This window comes from Battus philenor, unplaced genomic scaffold (assembly GCF_028537555.1).
Source record: "Battus philenor isolate CCGP_79_NKW_IND1 unplaced genomic scaffold, ilBatPhil1.0.hap1 SCAF_9, whole genome shotgun sequence".
Taxonomy (NCBI): Eukaryota; Metazoa; Arthropoda; class Insecta; order Lepidoptera; family Papilionidae; genus Battus; species Battus philenor.
The window spans coordinates 9,845,341-9,864,457 of NW_027181759.1; the positions used below are offsets into that span (position 1 = coordinate 9,845,341).

A 19,117-nucleotide genomic window follows, 5' to 3' on the forward strand; every position below is an offset into this window, starting at 1 on the left:
CATTCTTGTAAATATATATACAAAGTGATTGTTTAAGCGTAATGGTTTTATAGGCATGAATAGATAGATAATTTGTTATCATTTAATTTATATATCCTATGCTATCGGATATTTATTATTTATGTGATTATTATTAACGATTTCACAAATAATAAATTATGTAACGATAATATAGTAAAAAAAAAATTTCTCAAAATTTGGATTACTTCACTTTAAAATTAGGTATTGTCTATCTGTCCCTGCAGAATATATACTACAAGTAGTTATGATGATATGGCATTGAGTGATCATTTTTAACAGGATGGTAGGAAATAGGAGGAAATTTCTTACAATTTTTACTGATAAATGAGCTATACATGGAGGATGCATCATCTTTTCCTATCCCTTTTTTTCCAAGTCAACCACCATCTAAAACCAATAACCTATATATTTAGGTGAAGGAAGTATCCACAGTATTAATAGTTTTTTTTTTGTTACAGATCCTTTGACTCAACGATGGAGACTGATAAAATGTCAACGGCATCTTCCACAGGCGCTGAAAGGCGGCCTTTACTACAAGCCCTTGTCATCGAAAGACGCATCCTTTTCGCTTGTACAGTTCTCGTTGGTCTTTGTACGTTTGTGTGGATTACGGCTGTTTGTACAGAAAAATGGGTACACATCGAAGGTGGCAAAGGTAAGTAACAAAACATTCCAAATATTTTTTTTTGCTCATGTGCAGTACATTATTTTACTGGCCAGTATTTTCTCATCTCAGATATTATTCACTTGTTTTAGTTTTCTTCAACAGCCCGCCACAATACTTTTTTTAAATAAGTTAATGGTTTTTTGGCGACAGTATTGTAAATATTTAGATATCGTTCCACCTGCGAACACGACCTAAATTTTTCTGTGTAATTATATGTTATTGTGTGATGTTTTACATCATGATCGTGTGAAGTGGTTGTCACTTTAAACGCATTGGACTAAATCATAACGTACACCCGTGAGTATATTATTAATTACGAACGTGTGGTGGCGGTGGGGTCGATGGACGTTGCTCTATTTTGGTACAAGACCGTACGCAGATCGCGTAAGTGATCACACATAGAGTTACTGATACGGAAATGTTATTTCAGAAGTCTTAATTATTAACGCTAATTTATTTAGTTAATGATGTTTAACCATCTTTAGAGATAGTAATCTAATACCTGACATAAAATTAAATGCTTTATACGTTATCGTATGGTTATGTATTTATAGAGACGATACATAATAAAGCATACAATTTTTTTGATAATACGTAATCAAAGCAGCTATTAAGCATTTGAAACCTAAGAGAACATGAGCGTGTATAAGTGGAAGCTAAGAGAGCCCGCCAAAGAAAGAAATTTTTATCCTCACAAGAGGCTAAAAAGCTACTTGAAGAACAGTGTGGATGATGAAAGGCTCACTAGGCTTGCTTTGTGCGATGACAGTAACTTAGCGTTTGACCTGTATATAAGCACAATTAAATATAAGTTATTCATACGACGTAAAAAGCAACTTATTTTACTCTGAACTTTTAAATTTAGCTTTTACCTCTTTTTGATAACAAAAACTTGTTTAATATTCCATTTTATGGGTGGCCTGTATCATTCATAATATTGTTTATATTATAGTAAATATATTTTTTTTATTTGTATTTCTCTATTGAACTGAGCCAACTTGACAGTACTACGTCTATCGGGGCAGCTTGTATGTATACATTATTATTAATTTTTTCTTACAAACATTTTAATTTTTGTATTAATCTTATATATCGTTGGTCCATTGTTCCAGATGTTTACCTCCCGTCAAGAGATGTTGTTTTGATGTGGAGTAATTCTGGTATGTGGGAAATTTGCCGGTATTTATTTCACCCTACCACGAACTCGCCGGTTTCATCGAAGCACAACGCAACTGTTGTAACAACAACGGCAAAATCATACGACGTTGAAAGTGTAACCGGAGAATACTTTACCAGTGAGTAATTATTATTAATTCTTTTTTTTTTACATTGCCTTTAACTCGTAGATATACGAATAAAATAATTATATTCGAAAATCAATACATCGTTGTTTCATATTGTTGGCGACCGACTAGGGCATTAAGAACCTCTTTATATTTTTATTTGTTTTAACCTTTTTTTAATAAAAGTTTGTGTCCCCGTGCAGTTTTTGTATATTAGTTTTGTTCTGTGAGGCTATTGTTACGTATTAGTCTACTGTTACCCAGTTTTTGTAAAATTATTATTGAATTACCATCACTATTTTCATTATTCAATCGGTTTATACATTCCACATGTTCGCCAACACATATCAATATATACCATCTCTACGTGTTTATTATACGTAATATTAGCCCCCTTTGCGAACAATGACTTCCTTCTAGCCCCCGGAGAATGAAATTTCAAAAAATCCGATCTTAACAGATCTTTACCTGACAAAAAAGATATTCTTACCAAACCTCAAGTCTCGAAACATTATGGTCCCAGAGATAAAGAGATGAGTCAGTACTTTGGTGGTAACCGTTTTTTTTTTAAACAGATAGATAGATATATGACGAAATAAGCACTTTTCTTAAGGAAATTTTTTTATCACTTAACATTAGGTTAGTGTCATTTTCTTTTCATAGAAGTTTTACCACGTAAATAATATAATGTTGCGTCTGAGTATGAACGTTTACTACAAAGGAAAATATTGTGCACATATAAGTCCATGTTTGATACCAAATCCTTTTGACTATTATGTCTCGATTACTATCCAAATCTTTAGTATATTTAGTATATATTATTATCTTCAATATACCTTTAGTATACATACATATGATTCTAAGCTTTACACAGAACTATGGTTACATCAGAGATTTTTCAGGAGACAATGTTAGATCAATACTAGTTGTTCCGAAAGTCTTTGTACTGCCAGACCGTTTTGGTCGATCGCTTTCCCATAAAAAAGTAAATTAACATTAAGTATTTTGGAGTGATTTTATTTGATTGAATTTAATTTTATTACATTGATTGAAAATAGAACACTCCATTTATTGATTATATAAAAATGAAAAATATATTTAGTGATCGATAAATACTGATCGACGCAACTCTTAAATGACAATAAAAATTTGCAACATTTAAACTATCATAAGAAGAATTTCAATTGGTTGATGGTTTTTCGCGTACTTATTTTATTTATTTTTTACAAATCTTCGAGATATTACCGTACATTGATTATAACGAATATTTTTGGATGGTATACACCGTATATTCTTGTGTTAAATTTGTAAATATTACCTTAGTAAATAACCATCCAATAGTTTGATTTATCGTGTTATATACAAATTACAAGAATGTATTAATATAAATATCATAATTCTTCTTACATACAACTAATCATGACATGAAAACAATTTGAGTATAAGAACCTCGCCTCACGTACACAGTTTAGACGGCTAACATAAAAATGGATAGTTGATTTTAAACTAACATTCTGCGGTGTTTGTTTGAATAGGTATTTTTACTAAGAAAATAACTTCGCTAGTGAAGTAAACCAGCGGGAGTTAATGGACTGAGCTGAAACAGGAGGCGGTTCTGTAAAAATAAAACAAAACTCCTCTAACCTTTAAGCAACAATCTTCTTAATGGACTAATACACTCATTACTCCATTAACAGAGTGTTGTTTGCGAGCGTAACAGACCTTTTTGTCATTAATATATTACATTAGATACGTAACATGCACGGAGAAGAAAAAACAGTTGGCCAGTTTTTCCTACGCAACATGTGTATAACATAGCAAACTTAAATAAATATTTCTCGTAATCGTACCTCAATTAAGCCGAATGGGATAGCTTTATCTAAATGTAAACGATAGTAAATACTGTAAAAGGTTTTTTGTAATTGTATGAGATTAAAAATTAACATTAATGATTACATAGGTATTAAGCACAAAGTTAAGTGTAGGTTAACGTGAGGTCGTTTAATCGGTATCATAACTGTCCGGCGAATACTCCCTTCTATTTACAGCCACTTATTAGATACATTTTCCGCTACTAATGATTGAAATGGTGCTGATTCTCCCGCCAATTTACCAGTGCTAACGCTTTCATATTCATAATTCAAACTCTAAAATTCTTTATTCAAAATACTATAAGTTAGGTAGGAACAGTCGAAAAAAAAATCAGCAGGAGTTAATCTTTATTAAAAGAATTAAAAGTTACATATCAAAAATATATTTAATTAATATTATTAGCTTAGACCATAACAAATCATTCTTAAGATGTGCTTCTTCTATGAAGTCAATTGTCGTGTTGTAACCTTTACAATATTCTTTAATTTTTTTTTTATCTAGCAAAAGCAAAAACTTGTACCTTGATTATAGAAAGATTAACTAACTCGATGAATGTGAGTATTAGGTACAGAAATTTTGTTTCTGCTTCTTGTGTTTACATTGCTCATACTCTCTCATACTTCATGGGAAAATTGATAGTATTTGTGCACATATAATACATATTCATGTACGTATTGAAAATCTAAAATAAAGATTATGATTTAATTATATTTTACTTCTGTGAATTTTTTTTTTTACTTTTCTGATGTATTATTATTAAAAACCCTCTTAATAATTCGATTAATATCAACCGACACAGCTGTAATTTGATCTGAAATGACTGTCTTATTCAGGAATTTATACCAAGGATCCTTAATCCATTCATAGAGCGGCCGCCTAGCCTATGTGATTCTAAACCGCGACGTATGTATATAACGTAACTGAAGACTTCCTTTTATGAATAACATCTACAATATATCTCATATAACTACACACTATTTAGTAGCAAGAAAGAATATATAAAAACGTTTTATGTTTTAGAAAACAATGTTTGCGAATCATATCAGTTTATTGGTATCGTTAACGGAGCGATTAAAGCTATTGGTAATTGTTTTATAATAAAACTAGATGTCTTCTACCCGATTTAAACTAATTAAAAACATCCTCAACTCATTTGTTTGTAGAAGTTCATAAAGATCGTTCTTAATTGATCTCAACCTGGCAAAAGATATATTCTTATCAAATTTCTAGTCTTTAGATTCTATGGTTTCAGAGACGTCATTATGAGTCAGTACATATGAAGAGATATTTTAAATGATTATCATTATCATCATTATATCAGCCACTAGACTTCCGCTGCAAGGAATAGGCCTCTCCCAAAGATCGACGAGATGATCGGTCTCGCCCTGCTCGCATTCAATGACTTCTATCGACCTTATTTTTTATATGATAGATATATAATATTGTTTAAGAACAATTTATAAATAATGCTTAATAGGATTATAAAATATCACTTCAAATTTCTTCAAATGAATGTATATTATTTGTGGCGTAGATTTATTTTAATAGATAATATTGATTGCTTAAAATTCCGGAGAGAATCTCAGGTGTTAATCCAAAATTAGCATCAGGAGGGCCGTGACAATGAGCAGAAATATTCCTACGATTCCTCGATGTTAAATTTAACTTCCGTGCGTACTAAATTCTCTAAATATTAAAGAAGTATGTGATATGTAAAAGTTATATAAGCTTAAATATAACTTTTGTAAAGATTTTACGCCTATTTTGTTTTGTTTTTTTAGTTGATTATTTAAAATTAGTTATAACACTAACAATATTTATGGACGATTTTAATTTTAAAATGTAATTTTGAAATTGATAAATGTAACATTTCCTTATTACCCAGTAATTGTATTACTGTTAAATTATTATTATTTCATTGTCATAAAAATATAAATAGTTTCTGTCCGTATAATATTCTTGTTTGTAGATGTTAGAGGAATCCGGATTAATGTTATTAGTGACATCTAGTATTTCTTTCACTGAGTAATTTACGAATATCATTTTTTTGTTAAATAGTATAATAAAACATAACGGATTTTACGAGATTGTTTCGGAGAAAGAAATTTTTATTACAGAAGACTTTCTTTTTAATTAAACGAAATATATTTATTAAGTGTACACAAAAAGAAAATGGCGAAAGTGCTACTGAAATCAAATGAAGAAACTTAAAAATAACACAAATTAAATTCCCGACTCTTTTTTCGACGTCTTCGTTTCAACTCATAGACGCACACTGCATGACCACGCTTGGCAAGCAGGTTAGCGATCGCATTGTGGTACTATCGTAGACAGAGGACGTTGCTGCCAATCTTCTGGAAACATATTTAGAGTTTATGAAGACTTCCAGCCTCCTACCGCTGTGATGATACCACTACTATAATGTATACAAATTCCAAACATATTCACTGTATTGCAAAAATACTTTTTCTTGATTATCATTACAATCACAAACTGTTGTATATCAGCAAGATGTCAATACCGTGACTTGTATATACCAAGGAACGCAAGCAGAATATTCATAAAAAATAAACAATCCGCTTGGTCGGACGCACACAATAAGATTTATAGTCACCGATGAAAATACCACATCGGTTTCTTACGAATCGCCACCGACCTTTATTTTTAGGTATCTACCCAACGTTACGTATGGTCCAAATAAATAAACAATGGCTCGCTGCGCATAGTTAACGTAAGGAAAACAGATATGTCTACAGAAATAATTCGCTCGTTTTTAAACTACCAGAAGAATGTTATCCGTCAAGCTCGAACACGTCTGTTAAACACAATTTCTGACACGGTATACATTATTTGTTAAAGTTTTAGAAAATTTTCATCGCTATACATGTATGATGATATACGATGTAAAACGTATAAAGGAGCATAAAATGGAAATATAGCGAGGAATATACAAATAATATATGCAGCGAAAAATAAAATTTAGTCCGATGCTCATTTAATCTAAGTTTTCGTTTAAGTATCTTATATTACGTTTTTACCAAAATAGGACACTTTTAATGAATTAGTAGTATCAGAAACATTGCAACGTCATAACTCTAACAGTTTTTTTACAAAACTTTAGTAGAGAATCTAAAGTTTATCGATGAAATAGTTAAATTTTATCCTCCTAATTGTTACAGTTGTAAATAATTTATATGTCTAGCACCGATTAAATTATTTAAATAGGTGGCAACAATATTGTAAGCCAATCGACTTACGAATAATATTTACAACATACATTTCGTCATTCATGATTCATCTGAGAACTCTTGCCAAACAATTCTTAATTACTCGTTTACACGGACTACTTAAATGGTATATCATTTAGTATAAATTAAAGGTACATTGTACAATATCTATAAAAATAGATAGTGTGTGTCTGTATGTATGTGTGCGTGCGTGTGTCTGTGCGTGTGTGTGTGATAGTACATTTATATATAATAATAGCAAGTGGTTGGTGGTTGATTATTTTCCATCTCAATTTGATTCTTTTTTTCCCTTTTTTGCAATTTAAGATGTTAACTTGTTTAACCTAACTTAATTTATTTAACCGGGAGAGAAAGTTTGCGGCTTCAGGTTCGCCAAAATATATAAATTGTACAATAAGTCTTGAAATTAAATTAATCCGTGTAGGTACTTCTTATCTTTTATTTATTTATGTATATATATTATATATCATCTGATGCCTGTGGGTTGCATTACATTTAATATAATTTGAAAAGAGAACACATTGTAATCTATACTGTACTAACAATTATAAAAAAGTTCAAATTGAAATTGCCGTATAGAAATGCCGAAGGCTTGTTCCAATCCTCGCTGTGGTTTTAGCCGGTTGACAAACTTGACCCCCGTTAGAGCCTAAGAGTCCTCATCGTAAATGCAAATTATGATATCCTATTTAAACTAGTTCTTCTACAACAATTTTTTTTTTAATTCTTAGTGTTTAACATTGTAATATTAAAGGCGTTTTGATTACACAGATTACTAATAAATAAATAGAATTAAAAAGTGCTTCAAAAAATATTCGTTAATTTACGTTTCGTATCTACGACTTTTAAATAAAAAATGGTTTTCTCAAAATAAATAGTTTTGTATTCGATAAATCAGCTTTTTGCTAATCGTGTTTATGCAGTTGTTTTTAATTAAACTTGACTTAATTTATTCACGAAAACATATAGATTTACCTTCGAATAGTTCGTCTAAAACTTTTAACCTTTTTGCTTTTTGGACACATTAATAACAAATCGTCATAATTTGAAGTTCCAATTATAATAAATTTTCTCTTTACGAAATCTTTTTCTTCGATTTATGTGTATGGTCATTAAATTTTAAGTAATTGATTAAAGTACTATGCTAATACCATCTAGACAATGTATCAGCGATATGCTTTCTTTTCGTACGGCGCCTGAAACAAATAACAAAACTTTTTGCTAACATAATATATTGCGATTCCGAATTTCTTTGCCTAGAAAATAAAAATAAAAAAAATCAGATATTGTTAAGCGGTAGAGTCTAAGTTATATCTTTATGTTAATGTTCAATATTTCTTCAGAACGGCACTTCAAAGTATTTCATTTTTCTCCTTAGGAATAATTACTTAAGCTGACATTTATATGAACAAAAATAGGAACTTTTATAAGAAATACATAAATGTGCTCGGCAAAACATGAAAGCGCTCAGTAATAAAAACGTCACTTTGCGATATGTCAAAGTATGGGATAGATCTAAATTGCTTAAGTTCGACGAGCGGTTTCTCATCGATTCATATCTTTGTTGACGTCAATAATACATATTTCATGATCATATAAAATGCATCGTATAACATTATAATGTGTTTTTTCTAATGTGAATTGGTTCACACATTAATAAGTGTATAAAAAAGTAATTTAATTTAGTTACGGCATATAATTTGTTTGGCATTGCAAAATCAAGTACTGATGTTAAAATTTCACAATGTGTATATAGGTAATAGTACCATCGTCGTAATATCTAAAAAAGTTTTTTCTTTTGAATAGTTAATGGCAATACACAAAGTAAGAGTCCCATAAAAGTAAATCTTGCAAATCCGTTTTTAAATTGTAACTGCGTTGTACATGTTGTTGATTTTAATATCATTATCATCATCTTTTTGTTGATTAGCTTCTTCCTTCGTCTTTGACATAGTTTAAACGAGGAGAACTTGTGAGTGAACGTCATACGTTGCGCTTGCCGGCCCATGATCTCCAGAACTAAAGGCCCGTGGGACGAGTTTTAATACCATATCGTTTTGATACTGCCATCTTAACTTACCAATACGCGTGGCTCTGTTGGTTACTTTCTTTCGTTTACAACTGCTTATTTCTAGTTCGATCTCGCAAAAATTTCCCAGCATTGCCTTCTCCATGGCTCGTTATACGACTGCAAGCTTATAAATACAAATCAATTCACAACACTCGACTTTGAACCGATATCTTTTTTCTGATAATATTGTACACAGACAATCAGTACAAAGACAAGTATAAACTTAGGCGAGATCTTTAAGCAGAAAATCGAGAGCTTTTAAAAACTTCACTGCTATATTTAATATTTTAATATTTTATCTATATAAAATTAAATTATGCATGATGACCTCGATTCGTCGTTATACAAATAACACATAAGAATTAACAGTTTAGATCTTTAGTCCCATTAACCTAAATACAATGTTTGAATAGTTAAAGGATAGGACGAGTACGGGCGAGTTGTAATGTCGCAGTTTAAATTTTATGCGTCAGCCAACTACAAAGAAATGGCATTTTAATGTAAGTAAAAGTTTCGTTATAAAATATTATATCCGTGAAACCACTACATGACTAGAAAAATAAAAGAAAATGAACTATTAAAATTGCAGATTTTAAATTTCTATTACTATTAATAGCTTCACATTGTTATGAGTTGCACGTACAACTAACTTTTCGGTATTAAAAAAGTGTTTACATGCGAAGATAAATAAACTTGAGGGGTTAAACGTCGGAATGTTTTGTTCAAAATTTATTTGTTTAGATTGTGTGAATTTATATTGCATTGAAATAGAATAACGGCAAAGTGCCAACAGCATATGGGTCTAATGAATAGCTTGCAAAATCAGAACTGCAAGATCGATGCCGCAAAATTTTTAATTCCTCATTATGGTCTTAGCCGTTACACGTACACAGCAGGACATAGGCCTAATCCCTTGATTTTCAAGTAGGATGCGGTCCTCCAATGACCTGAAAGTCTTAGGAACGTAATTAGTTAAGCATTTAAAACAGACGCCGGACTCTAATTAAACAGATCTAATTACAAGATGCAATGGAGCCCAGCTGTAGAGAACTGAGATTTGCGATCGTTGGTTACGGGTTTGATTCCCGGGATACTATTTATTTGATAATTATATAGAATCCTATACTGCCACTGCTTATAAAAAGAATTCATGAAGATAGACAGACATCGATGAACCCGCCTGCAAGGGGAAGGCTTATACCTTGCAGTGGGTGTCTATGGGCTGAAACGAGATTACTAAATGAGGGCAGGAACACGCATGTCGATTTGTGCATCGTTTTGAAAAAATTGTAATGAAATTAGAAATTTAAGAAAAATTCAGCTCTTTTTTTTTGACTTCTTACCATGTATGATGGCCGAAAAAAGATTATACTATTTTTTTTTAATCCATCGAATCAAATACTGACTACAAACTCAAAAGCGTAGCGATTAAGCCTATGCATTCAGTGAGCATCTATCGGGAATTGATGATAAAGACGAATTACAAGATTTATTTACTCTTTGTTTTTCATTACTTATCTATAAAAAATAAAAGGAATAGCCAAGAGAGTTAATAAAGGCAAAATTGAATAACTTGATCAATGAGCGGCACGATCAATGCTGCCAAGAATTTATCAATTGAAAACTCATAAAAATTCTGTTATTAGCTAGTATTTTTAAGTGACAATAAATCTCCGGAGCCAATTGCTCAGCCAATGTAGTAGGAAATTGATATGACCACAAAAATACTGTCTGAATTGTTTTTAACGTTTCTAAGAAGCCTTTGGACTTCTTGTCGCTTTGAGTACTCTTAGCATCTATCAGGTCTTCTAGCATAATTATAACGTACTAGCGGTCACACGTGTTATTAATCCAATATAGATAATAATTTTAATAAACTAATGTGGACACAAAATGCGGCTAATCATATTCTTGCGCATGTTTTTTGTTAAAGCGCGACTTTTTACTCAATTATATATTAGTTGGTACATTATTCTATTTCAAGTCGCTGCCCAAGCGCTACAGACTGTTAAATGCCTTGAGGTTTAGGACAATGTGCCGGGACAACTCATCAAAAGATTCTGCTGTAGGTTTTTTCTTGAGAAGGTCCGGTAAGTTGAATGGAGGTATTTTAAGGTTTTCACCTAAGTTCACGTGGTTACGTCTTTTGGTTTCGAATCGGGAGCAGTGTCTGAGTAAGTGATGAAAAGTCTGTACTGTGGAATCGTCACATGGGCAAGTCTCGTTATCGACTCCCAGAAGTTTGAACTCGTGTATAAACGGAAGGCAGTATTGGCCCATTCCTATTGAGCATTTTTTGGGTGTGAATGCAATAACTTGTGTGTTTTCTGGGCCAAAGGTCAGTTTAACACTTTCACCTCACTCAACAATTTTACCAAGCGCGGAGTTGGTTAAATCTTGGAGGTCATCAGCGCGAGTGTGATGTGTAATAAGCAAGACAACCTAAACATGAGTACCAAAAATCATGACAATTAAATTAAAATAATATTAATACTGAAGTCTAGTAGAGTACGAAAAAGAAAACTTATCTTTAATAAAGGTATCACTCTGAAATACGTCTTATTAATGTATTTTATTGATATCTAAAAGCCATTAAGTTGATCGGATGAAGTCTGTCGGGGCAGCCAGTACAATATATTCTATGCGTCATATATTACAATTTCCAATCACTTAGTTGTTCATTCCTCGATATCACTGCGTGATTAAATCAGTCACGAGAAAATTTGTAAAAGAACTAGATAATTTACTTAATAATAACAGATATTTCAATCTGAAACAATATGTAGGAAGACGCTGAACTTTAGCAGTAGAAAACTATGTAGCAAGCAATACAAGTAGCAAATATAAATAAATCTGTTAAAGTTTTAATTTTTACTATTTCATGTCTATTTCATCAACATTTTTTTTCATTTTGCTCCAATTTTTTCTTCTTCTTTGCCATAACATTTACTAACATTTCTTCTTAAAAATATTATAAAATGTACATTCATGTGTTATTGTTATTTGAATGATGGCTATGAATATTTTATTTGGGCATCATTAAAAAAGGTAGTAATTTTTTTAAAGATACTTTTACTTTAACGATTAAAATATGTAGAGACACAGTGGTCTAAAAATTAATTACATGTTAATTTACACGTATTTTCTTAAGAACTTAATTTAAGAGCTAAAGTTTCCCTGAGAAGTATTTTTAATGAAATTACACAATTTTAATAACACATTATTTATGCGCCTTCATTGAAGATCTTATATGAAAAATAGTGCCACATACATAATAAATACAAAAAATAAACTTGTAACGCCTAAATTTCGATTTCAAGAAGTTACAAGTCTTTCAAGACGATAAGCCATAATGTTGTTACAGTTAATTATAATGAACAAATATAATATATATTTTTCATAAGGTAGCATTTTATGTTTACGTTCATTGTTTCTTGTATCGTTGATCCATTTAAAGAAAGTGTTCAAAACTTTTTTGAATTACAGTCCAAGGTAGAGTAATATATTTAATAAAGCAACAGATAAGCCAGATTGCGCGCAGAATAGAGGCTGCTGGAGCTTTAAAGTAAGATGTCCCCCCCACAAGGTAGACAGGCGACGTTGCTGTTTTCAGCCAGTCCTTCAGAAAATCCTTCGAGACCTATATCCATTAGTGGAAGTCGTACGGCTAAAATGATGACGAAGAAGTTATCCATTGAATGTTAAGTACAAAAAGGCTATTTAATTGTGAAATTTATTATTACACGATAGGAAAATAGTTAACATCGTGAAGTTTATAAATAATAATTACTATGATCAATATTTTAATGTTATTTGACAATTTTTGAATTAAAATATCGTTGTTATACAAAATTAATTGAATTTACTCATAGTCTTGATAAATTAACCGATAAATATTTATTTACACATTGTAAATCATGAATAATCACCGATAATACACCTGTTAATTACATGAATTGTGACATTAATATTTGATTATATTTCCCCATAAATATTGTTAGTACGAAGCGAAATTATAATCGTATAGATTTAAATAAAAACTGTACAAACAAGATTTACGCATATGACGGAGCCACCCAACGTTTACCAAGCAAACAACATCGACCTAAATAATGTTGGTCATCTTGAAAGCTTAAATCAATACACTTAAGAGTATATCTCGGGCTTTTAATAAAATGATTGAACACATTTTTCATACAACGCATGTTATTTTTATTGTAAAGCCATTTTATTCTTTTTAGACAATTGCTTATATGTAGTTCGAAAAGTTTATGATTTTTATTTTTTTTAGTTTGTTTATAAAAAATCAAATATTTGAAAGTGATGTAAATGCTGTAAGATAAAGTTGTAATTAGAATATTTTCCTACGTGTTTCATGTCAATTCTGTTGTTATTTCTGGACTACTGGATTACTCTTTCAAGAATTATCATCCTAATTTCAGCCGCAGAACTTCTATCACTGTACATAGGCCTTTCCTACACGTTTTCAATAAAACTAGGAGGAATGAGCGTACAAACAGCATTTTTCGACGACCATAACAAGGTTGTTGGTCTACCTTCATGGACGACTTGCTCTGCGGTAGTTCATCTGTGATCTCTACTCCAGAAATTTAAGGCCCCGGTGACCATCTTTTCTGCACGCTATATGTCCTGCCCACTGTTACCTCATTTTGCCCATCCTCTGAGCTATGTCAATTACTTTTGTTAGTCTACGGATCTCGTTATTCCTGACTCGATCTCGCATAGAATCCCAAGCTTCTATTGCTCATTAAGTGATAGAATTAACAAGAATAAGTGTCCAGTAATAATAAGTTTGAATATGTTTTAATAACAAACTGAAGCCGACACGTTACAACAAAGACCGTTGTTAGTTAAAATAATGGCGCACCAAGTTGTTATTATGAAAGTAATATTATATTTGATACGCCAACAAGTTCACTTATAAATATGGTGAAAGAACTTGTTAGACGTTTAATTATTTTTCTAATGACTAAATAAAGGTTAAAGTTAATTTTTTTAGATAAACATTATTTATCCAATCATGCCATAATTTGAGAACAATTTTACCGAATTCGTTCGTCTTTTTTAATGATCTTTGTTTCCTTATACTTGCAAAAGATTCATAAATAAAATTATATTTATTATGTTTATAAGTTTTGCAGCAACTTTAAAAATACGTAAATATTTAATGACAATTACTTATTCTATTTTGATGTTATTGCTGTTAGGCCGAGGGCTTTACAGCTTCATCAAAGCTGAGTTCACGGAGTGGAAGGGTTCGTGAACTTAAACGCGTTCACGCGTTGCAAATTAATCTCCTTCATCTAATGTCGATTATAAATGTTTTTGGAATTTTAATTTTTTTTAATCTAGCATTATTAATAAAATGTTTAATTTTGTGGTTGATTGTTACAGACTGTACGAATTATTTAGCGCAACCGGTTATGAGCCACGGTAAACCAGAAGATTCTGCATACGACATTGATGTAGCCAGTAAGTATATCAAAAGGCATTACGTCATAACATTTGACAAGAAATCTTTACTAAGTTACACATTGCAAGCACATGGTCTGCACGTTTATTACTAAATCGTATATGATGCATTTACATACAAATTATCCCTTAAAATATCAAGAAAAAGTCTACGAAACTACTAAAACCCAGTTCCACTAAAGACCGGATATTTACACTATCAAATATTTTTTCTACTATAAATTTTCGCTTCCCGATAATTTACTTTCACAACTTGCAAAATTATAACTAGTAGTATTATTGAAATCTGTTCTAAAACATTTTTAACATATTTACAATGAATTTTATTATAAACCTTCAGTATTTACTCTTTTACATACTTATTTGCTTGAAACATGTTCAACAGCTTGTGGACAAAGTAGATAATAATTTATAAATGATATTATATATCACTTACTGGTCGCGTCGCAGACAAAAAAACTTGAGAAAAATGCTACAATTATAAGCTGAAAAATAAGTCCCCTCTATAAGTTTATTTAATGTAAAAATGTTTTTATTGATTTATATACTTAATATTATTAACTTTAAAAGTTTAATGTTGCAGTGCAATTTCATTTCGTAATGATGACCATAATTATTCAATGTGTTTTAATACTTATTTACGAATGAAGTACTTTATTTTTAAAAAACTATATTCATAAAAACTATAAAATTGATTACTATAAATTTTTTTAAAAAATATATCTTTTACAGACTATGTGCGCACGATGGTATCTTTCGGAATCATAAGTCTATTCGTGATGGCAATGGGTTGCGGTTTCTCAACCTATACTTTCCGCAACCCTCGTTACATGTTCAAACGTCTTGCTGCAGGCATTCACTTCATCAGTAGTAAGTAACGCTGTTTTTGGTTTTACATCAATTCATTACTAATTTTATCCTTCACTTTAAATCACTTGACGACGTACCTGAATACCTAAATATTAAGAAAATATTTGGTACTTTCTAAAACCACAAGTGACTGTGTGTGACACAAGTAACTGGCGGTCGGTAGTCGTTTGATACTCAGGATACAATCTTGTATAATTCACACTTTGTGCAATCATTGTGTAGAATGCCACTGCTCACTAAAAAGTTTCCAAATAATGGGCAGCAGCGTTCTCTGTGTACCATAGTACCACAGCGAACGCCAACCCGCCTGCCAAGCGTGGCAATCAAACCAAGATCGCCACGGTATCCCCACATAAATATCTCTGGGGGACTCGCACTGGGCGTCTGTGATCTAAAACGACAGCCTCCATATTACATAAATATATAAATCGGCATTACATGTTTTAAGCTATGTGTTTAGCATTTTTTTTTTATTTCTGAGGAAGTATCGATAAAAAATAATCGTACTTAATTAGGAACTATATTGGATCTATAATATACAGAATGTATATGTTTAATCATATAAACATTGGCGAACGGCTTATTTTTAACTTTAAACTACTGTAGTTGATGATAATGGATTATGTAACGTAGAATTTAATAAATTTATTACTTTCAGCATCTTGTACATTTGTCGTTGTGCAAATTACGATGTCTTGTGTGGATCACATGAAGAAGAACCTCAAATTCGTGTACCCTGAACGTGCCTACCATTAGTAAGCGTTACTTTGATATTTATTATTTACATAAAAACCATAATCGCATTGTACAATATATAACATAAATTTAATTAAGTTCATGTAACAAAGAACGTGAAGTTAATGATCATTTAAAAAAATGACAAAATAATATCCTCATTAAAGTATCGGGGAACACTTATTTACAAACATGAATTCGTTATATTCTATTTATATTTTCAAGGATCGGTTTAAATATATACATTATTATACGTTTTATGAGATTGAAGGTATCAAAGTTAATAAACGAGTATTCTTTTAAGTGTAAAAAAAAACTTTGGTCGGAATTAATAGTGTTGTCTAAAAAAAAATTATATTATATTTGGAATTGGTTAAAATTTCAATCTATGAAACATTTACGATAATATTTACATAAAGATTCAACCTCGAACTTTCTCTTTTAAGCAATTATACATTCCACAGACCTTGCGTACACAAATTTATTGAATCGAGTCCAGAAAGGTGATGATGACTGGATACCCAGTTGTTTATGCAAACGCTCGAGGTATCATTACAGAATTTCGATTTGCGCCGTAATCCGTAAACACTTTCAATATACTGTGGTATGCGGAGGAGACGAGTTTATTTAATATTGACATTTCAAGTCAAAATGTTTTATTGTTACATCCTTTTACATAAGTACGTGTCGTAAATTGTTGTTAAAAGAAAATATAAAAAAAGAATAGTTTACACTTCGTCTCAATACGTAAACTTATTTTAAAACGTATCGTATGTCCACAAATACACCGATTGTTTCAGGATGTGTACACAATGTAAACACCAGAAACAAAACAAATTTTGTATACCTAAGCCTCGACTTCTACGAGTTAATATTTCTATGTTCCCAAAATGTCAAAAAAATATTTAAATGCTAAGGGATCGTACTCGATAAGGGTTCCACCATTTCTGCTTGTAGCGTTATGTTCTGTAACTTACCTAATGCATTTCAATTATTATATTTATGCTCCGATGTTCCGCTAACTAAATGATGCTTTTATCTTCCCACAGTTACCACATAAGTTTCTTCCTGGCCTGGTTTGTGGTCCTTGTTAACCTTTTCGCTGCAGCTTCGTTTCTTTGGTACTCAAGAAAAAGGAAAGGCGACAAAGCGGCTACTGATGAACTCGCTATGGCTGATGAGCCTACGATCATTGGCCGATGACGTCACGGAGATTTCAAATCCACGCGACCTGCTCGGGCGCACGGAAACTTCCTCATGTTTCTACTGAACAGTGCTCAAATGACCAATAGCTGTATCAACGTTTCAAAAGTCTTCCATATATTTATACTTATATAAACATAGAATATACCTATAAAAATATCCACTTTTTTCACTAATTAATTTTTGTAAAAATTAATAAAACATAGTTATTTCAATGTAAAACACAATGTGCAATCTCAATTATTCTCTTTGCTTTGTTAATCTTATAAGTATTGGAAAAAAATATATTGGTCTGATATTTTGTATTCGCTTTCAAATGTTTAATTACTATTAAAACGTTTAAGCTACGTTTCTATATTCCTTGAACTTATGGGATTAACGAAGTTAGAACATACTCGTACTTTTATTGGTGAGTTTTATCAAATGAAGTATGATTAAGATCTAATGACGTTTACCTTTAACTTTGCTGCCGTAAGACTATTTATATAATAATTACTGTTGTATATCTCGTATCTAGTCATATATATAGTAATGTGAGTCGTTCGAGATAATTACTTTAACGTACATCGTAGATTTAGCGATTAATATTTTCTGTACAGTTATTATTTTTCCTCAATATTACCGTTACATAAATTGAGCATATATTAGGGGAATCGGAAAGTAATGTCGCTTTCTTAAATTAAATTCACACGACTATAATTTTAACTAGGATTTATTTGTTATCAACAATATTTTCACCTTTGTTATCGACAACCTTTTTCCATCTAGTTTACAAATTTAAAATGCCAGAGCAGTAAAAATCATTCTGTTTTTTCTGTAAAATATGTCGACAGAAACACTAATTTCCGGTCCCCCTAATATTAAAAAAATTAAACTTTTTTTAACCAACTGTTTATGTACACAATCAAAAACTTTGTTAAGCTTTTCAGTGATCATATTATATGTTCACGGACCTATTTTATACATCTTTAAAATAAGATGAATTATGTAAATCTTGTCGGAATGATTTTTCTTTATATAAAAACCCATTGTATTTAAAATGGAGTGCGTTACTATTTATTCCAAGCTATTGCATTGTCGTGTCTATTGTTGTAATATACATGTGAAGTGTATTAAACTTCTTATAATTTGAAAATGTTGTTTTTTAATGTATTTGGCGGTTTACACCTTCCCAGTAATGAGATTTTCTAGCTTCTTTCTATTTGTTTTTGAATATAAATTAGGAGCATACCAGGGCCACCCACTTGATAAGAAAATGGTGCAATTCGTAAACACTCACCTAGATCATCGATACATATTTCCAGATCTATGTTATTTTTTAAATAAATTATGACGTCTTTTGCGACAAGCGAGATTTTCGAACAATGCTTATTATTAACAATAATAGCATTTCTATGGCGTGTTAATTATCCTCAATATAGTATGTAGTTTTTTTATTATATTATTATTTATTTATTCATACAGCAACAACGCGAAGGAAAATACAGATTCTATAAAAATATGACGTGCATATACATAAAATTTTTTATGATAAATTTGTAACCAAAAATATTTAACAAAAATAAAAGGACTACTATGTCTAATTATTAAATTATAGATAGTTTTTGTACTAAAAGATAACAGAAAAAAACTACCGGAAATAATTGAACGCGGA

General features: G+C 30.9%; 1 protein-coding gene across 1 annotated transcript in view; it reads left to right on the top strand.

The window, feature by feature from the left end:
• The window catches only part of LOC137932389 (uncharacterized), a 30,098-nt gene extending 11,645 nt beyond the window's left edge, over positions 1–18,453 (top strand). Inside the window, exons 2-7 of the mRNA XM_068775993.1 lie at positions 480–676; positions 1,801–1,983; positions 14,578–14,655; positions 15,388–15,525; positions 16,184–16,280; positions 17,310–18,453. Coding sequence (XP_068632094.1) covers positions 496–676; positions 1,801–1,983; positions 14,578–14,655; positions 15,388–15,525; positions 16,184–16,280; positions 17,310–17,463 — 831 coding nt within the window. The 5' untranslated portion in view covers positions 480–495 and the 3' untranslated portion in view covers positions 17,464–18,453. The remainder of the gene's footprint in view (positions 1–479; positions 677–1,800; positions 1,984–14,577; positions 14,656–15,387; positions 15,526–16,183; positions 16,281–17,309) is intronic.
• Positions 18,454–19,117: the final 664 nt, after the last annotated feature.